This window comes from Gopherus flavomarginatus, chromosome 10 (assembly GCF_025201925.1).
Source record: "Gopherus flavomarginatus isolate rGopFla2 chromosome 10, rGopFla2.mat.asm, whole genome shotgun sequence".
Taxonomy (NCBI): domain Eukaryota; kingdom Metazoa; phylum Chordata; order Testudines; family Testudinidae; genus Gopherus; species Gopherus flavomarginatus.
The window spans coordinates 43953776-43959775 of record NC_066626.1 but is presented as its reverse complement, the minus strand read 5'-3'; the positions used below and the strand labels follow the sequence as shown (position 1 = coordinate 43959775).

The 6000-nt window shown below is 41.0% G+C and overlaps 1 protein-coding gene across 2 annotated transcripts in view; it reads right to left on the bottom strand.

Annotated features, from left to right (window-relative positions):
• Window positions 1–6000, bottom strand: part of FASTKD1 (FAST kinase domains 1) — a 30774-nt gene continuing 24774 nt past the window's right edge. The window contains exons 12-16 of one of the 2 annotated variants that reach the window (XM_050916264.1): window positions 4164–4295; window positions 3598–3711; window positions 3087–3222; window positions 1558–1675; window positions 1–172 (exon numbers count right to left, since the gene is read on the bottom strand). In XM_050916264.1, coding sequence (XP_050772221.1) covers window positions 83–172; window positions 1558–1675; window positions 3087–3222; window positions 3598–3711; window positions 4164–4295 — 590 coding nt within the window. In that variant the 3' untranslated portion in view covers window positions 1–82. The remainder of the gene's footprint in view (window positions 173–1557; window positions 1676–3086; window positions 3223–3597; window positions 3712–4163; window positions 4296–6000) is intronic. The other variant, XM_050916265.1, reaches the window with a different exon arrangement.

Here is a 6000-nt window from a genome sequence, read left to right as displayed (position 1 = left end):
TTAAGGTTACAAAATATTTAATGTTACATGATCAAGTTAAATGTTTATATGAAAATATATATTCATGATTGCCTCTTCTATATTACTTTGTTTCAAATATATTCTTTTTCAGATACTCCATCCATGCATCTTTTGATGACAGCTCCATGGAATTCCATTCAAAGTGAGGAATCTGTAAGACAGAGTTTGCATGGTAACTTACTGTTAACATTTCTTCTTCGACACAGTATCACAGTAGATACACATATGCAATACGTGGCACCTTTTATTTAAGCCCTGTGCTCTCCATTTTAAGATATGTAAGGTTGAAGATTGTTATAGGAGATGTGGCCTTTTAATGGGCTATGCTTCATTTTTAATATTAGGAATTTCTTAACACTAAATGTATTTGCCTGGTAACAGTCACCTTGCTTTCATAGAATAATAATAGTGGAGATGAAGGACCAGATGCTCAGGTGGAGTAAGATGGCATAGCTCCATCATCATGTCATTTCCTGTCAGAATTTCAAAACACCTCTAATTAAGGACTAAATCCTCCACTGGTATAAACTGGCAATTTACACCAGCTGAGGATCTGACCCTAAAATTTTAAAAACTGCCTCAGCCAGGAAATGACATGATAAAAATTGTGTAACATATAGTGTCAGAAGAATACCACAGGGAGAAAATTAAGGGTATTCAAGCTGTCTGAAGAACAAAACTGTAAGTCACATGGAAGGGATTCTGTTTCAAATTACAGTAGATGAAGCAAGAGTTACAGTGGAACCTGCTTATAGTGAAGCTCTGCTTCTAGGGTATGTCTACACTGGTTTGGAGGAATAATAAAACTAAATCTCTAATCCTCCATTGGAGAAGCTCCACCACTTGCAGCAACAGTGGAAGCAGTAGCTTAGGCAGGGCATGTGTTTTTACCACTATGTCTGGGCTAGACACCACAGTGGTAACTGGTAGACACCACAGTGTTCTATCCCACAGCTTCCACTGCTGGAGCTGCACTAGTGGAGAATTAGGAGGTCCTAGTGTAGAAAGCCCCCACTTGAACTGAAGTGGAACAAAATTCCCAAATTGATTCAGTGCATTTCAATGGACTTTCACTCCTTTTAAATGGAGCTTCTCTCCACTTAGGAGGTGGTTCCAGTCTGGCATTCCTTTTAGCATGTGGCAATCTACCAAGGAGTGCTGTATTCCAAAGAGAGCAATATGTCCCTCACTTCCTTTGTTTGAGCAGCAGAGGCAAAGCAGCCACTATGCTATAGTGGAGGAAAGGTATACCAGATCATTTGACTTGTTTTGCTGCAGCCGTTCCTAGTGAACAGGATCTAGACAACATACTTTCCATCGCTATTTCCTCCTGGTAGGGAAAAATACTGTCTTTCTCCAACAACATTACAGAGCCTGGAGAATGCCCTGCAAATACAAGAGAGCATCCTTCCACATATGCCCTCTCCTGTTAAAGAGAAACTGTATAAAGTTTTTGAAGGGGAGAGCTTAGAGGATTCCATTGTACACACCAGTCCAAATATAAGGTATTGATATAACAGATTGTGTGCACCATACCTGAACCACTTGGTACCCCAAAATTTCCAGGTGTCTTTTTTTAATTGCAATTTCTCCTTTGAGATGACATGAATTTTTGCAAAAAGCTTTAGAATCCAGAAACTCCACAGCAATTCTGCTAACAAACAAAATGGTTACTTTCAAATATTAGTAGGATGTCTATTAATGAGCCCCCTGTTCAATTATAATAGTTGTAGTCAGATTACCATTAGATTTAACCTGAAAACTAAGGTTTAAAAATTTAAAGAAAATTAAACTCATTCTTTAAGTCAAGACTCAATTTTCTTCATATTTATCTAGGCAAATATGAACTCTAGATGGTTCCCAAAAGCTTTTCCCTTTTACACCTCTGGTAGCTGCAAAACAGGAAAACAGTCAAACTAATGTTTTCAAGGTAGACACTTTTGTTGCATCTCCCTACATAATTTTTGTGCATCTAACTACTGATTTGTATAAGCAAATACCTGATTTACACACACAGAATAGTAAAAATATCCCTGAAAGGCACTTGTCAGCACAAAACACTGCTAAAGACAAAGTTCAAAGATGAAACCTTAAATATAGGCATGAAGGACTTAAAGAGGCAGCCAACTTGAAACCAGTCTGCCTTTAGAAAGGCAGCCAATGCAGCATAGGTGTAATATCAACTGCTCAAACTCAGAAGCAAATGTGTTGCTGCATTTAGAATAAAATACTACTGATGGAAAAGCCCTTCTAGCTTATCAGCTTTACCATTATCAAACCACGCAGATGTACAACATGCCAGGTGTGTTCACCCAATGGGAGCACATGCACATTTTTTGGAAGCAACTTCTAATTAGAGTGTGTTGTTGCCATTGAAAAGTCAGTGTTTATTAACAGGTATCACGTGCGTGTATCTGAACAAGACCAGCAGAAGGCAAAGGTTTAGCATCTCAGATACTGCAGTGGTAACTGTTGGTAAAGGCTGACTTTTTAGAGCCAACCACTGTACGCTTTAAAACTTTATACCCTTTTTGTCCTTTACATCTGAGAATCCTAAAGCTTATCTACAATCCTTAATCCTCCACAGCCTGGCGCTGTCCTCTGGGTGAGTTGTATCTGCATTTTACAGGGGGGATGCTAAGGCACAGAGAATAAGGCCCTCATCTTTTTAGGTTCTCTACACCTGCAACTTCACTAGGTTTAACAGCAGTTGCAGGAGGTCTGCAAAGCAACAGGCTTTGAGAAGTCAGGACTGTTGCTAAAATTCTGCATCACAGCCATTCAGTGCATCTATAAATGGCCAAAGAGGCTTTGAATTCTTATTTTCCAAATAAGAGGGGTTTAAAAAAAAAAAAAAAAAGTTGAGGCCGCACTGATATTAGGCATTCACAAGAAACAGCTGTCTCTCCTGCCTCACACTCAATACTACTACTACTCACAGGAGCTGTGATGTGTATATTAAAAAGAGAAGCCACAGCCACCATGAAGGGTAAGAAAAAGCCTGAATATACAAACTTGGTTCCTCTACTTAGCAAAATCTAACATATAGAAAACCATGTACTAACCTCTGTGCTCCCGGTGGAAGCCCCTTCCTCCCCAGGAGCTGGATGTCTGGTCCCCACTGCACTAAGTCAGCCAAAACTATACTCTGATCCATATAAGGAAGAGGCTTTTTGTTTTTATCCAGAATGCATTCAAAATCTAAGAAAATGCAATAACCCAGTACACTAATCAATATAGGAGGAAAATGGATCTGATTTAATATCTAGAACATTTATTTTAAGAAAAACTAAGTTACCATTATCACTGAAGTTATCAAATATTATTTGTATTACACAGGGCAAAGTGAGTTGTGGGGCTTTCTTTTCAGAACCACTTTGCATCCAGTTTCCAAAATAGCAACATTCTGTTTGATGGCTTATTATACTTACACATTTGGGGCACAATTCTCAGATGCTCCAAAGATATATAGCAATGGAGTTAGGGAGGAGACTCAGATCTATAATAACCCCTACAGGAATTAACTGTGGACTTGTGGATCCAAAGCTATTTCCACCAACCTGGTTAACCACCCACCTATTCCATAGTAGTAAGGCGTGAGAACAGATACTTTTGCATACTGGCTTCCTCCCAAGATCTCCCCCAGCATTCTATGAATCTGCTGTTGCGCTGTATTTGTGCTGCCATTGCCTACAAAAATAAAACGGACAAATTAGTGCACCAACATGGAGGCCTGCAGTCTTGAAATAAAAATAGTGTCACAAACAGAAAACTGCAATAGTTACACTAGATATCTGAAAACAGACAAAACTGGGATTAAAGCATTTCTGTAGAACACTAATGTTGTTTTACTCTTGTAAGCTAACCTTTCACAACTTACATATAGCTCCACCACCTTTGAGAAGAAGAGTGGCAGCCAGGTGCATAAATAGCACATACCACAACAAGGTAAGGGGGAGGACCTCCGTTTTTAAAGTTTCATCTGACTTATTTTTGTGCTAAGTATTACATTCAGTTATCAGCTTTTATAGACTGCTAATAAATAACCCCATTAAAATGCTAGAAGAAATGCAGCACCTATCAAACTGCTAGTTCTCCATAACTAAGAACAATAATGGCATTGCCTCTCCTAAAATACTGACCTTTACGCTGCATCTGCTGACAATAGCGCTCATGAAACCAAGGGATCTGAAACTCAGGGCATTCCAGACACACAGCTCTGTTCAATTCCATCAGGCGTAACCGGACCCTCCAATTCAAGGTATCTGGTAGGACTGAATTTAAAAAGTCAGCTAGAACACAGGAAGTCTTGAGGGGCACTCAAAATGGCTACTTAATTAATGGAGAAATAGCCTTTTAGCTAGCAGTGCACATTAATGCACTTAAGTTCAGAATCTTACAAAGAATATGGAAATCTCTCAATTGGAATTTTTTCCTTCTCTTTTTATTCAACAATAAGGAATTAGAAAAATGCAGCTATTCAAAACATCTCTTCTAAAGTTCCTACCCATCAGCTCTTAACTAAATGGCAGGGGGCCAGGCCAGCAGCCTAGTTTCAGCAAAATGTGTCTAGGGGAACAGAATCAAAAAGTTTGGAACTAGTGCTCACCCATTTGGTTACACAGGGAGGAAGTCTAGGGGGAGTCTTCTGTTGTGGACAAAACCGCCACACTACTTCCTGAGCTATGCATGTGACCGTATTCCTGTAAGATTCCTGCAGTAATATAATTTATTTCAAAACAGATACTGGGTATGGGAAACGAATAACCACTCTGAAAATGTTATTTGAGCTCTAATATGAGGACAAGCTAACTGCAAACAAATCCTAAACAAAATCCTTCATGATGCCGGGGCGGCTCTATGTTTTTTGCCACCCCAAGCATGGCAGTCAGGGAGCCTTTGGCAGCGTTTCTGCGGGAGGCCCACCGGTCATGTGGATTCGGCGGCGTTTCTGTGGGTGACTTACCGGGCCCGCGCCTTCGGCGTCCCCACCACCAAATTGCCACCTAAGCTGCGGGACCAGCGGACCTCCAGCAGAAACGCCGTCGAAGGCTCCCTGACTGCCGCTGTCACGGCGACTGGCACGCTGCCCTCCTCCCCCGGCTTGTCGCCCCAGGCACTTGCTTGCTGCGCTGGTGCCTGGAGCCGCCTTGGATGATGCTCAGATTCCAACTATGTCTTTTAAAACCAATACACTGATTTCACTATTTCTTTCCACCAAGCATAGACTCATAGACTCTAGGACTGGAAGGGACCTCGAGAGGTCATCGAGTCCAGTCCCCTGCCCTCATGGCAGGACCAAATACTGTCTAGACCATCCCTAATAGACATTTATCTAACCTACTCTTAAATATCTCCAGAGATGGAGATTCCACAACCTCCCTAGGCAACTTATTCCAGTGTTTAACTACCCTGACAGTTAGGAACTTTTTCCTAATGTCCAACCTAAATCTCCCTTGCTGCAGTTTAAACCCATTGCTTCTTCTATCATTGGAGACTAAGGTGGACAAGTTTTCTCCCTCCTCCTGATGACACCCTTTTAGATACCTGAAAACTGCTATCAGGTCCCCTCTCAGTCTTCTCTTTTCCAAACTAAACAAACCCAATTCCTTCAGCCTTCCTTCATAGGTCATGTTCTCAAGACCTTTAATCATTCTTGTTGCTCTTCTCTGGACCCTCTCCAATTTCTCCACATCTTTCTTGAAATGCGGTGCCCAGAACTGGACACAGTACTCCAGTTGAGGCCTAACCAGTGCAGAGTAAAGCGGAAGAATGACTTCTCGTGTCTTGTTTACAACACACCTGTTAATGCATCCCAGAATCACGTTTGCTTTTTTTGCAACAGTATCACACTGTTGACTCATATTAAGCTTGTGGTCTACTATGACCCCTAGATCTCTTTCTGCCATACTCCTTCCTAGACAGTCTCTTCCCATTCTGTATGTGTGAAACTGATTGTTCCTTCCTAGGTGGAGCACT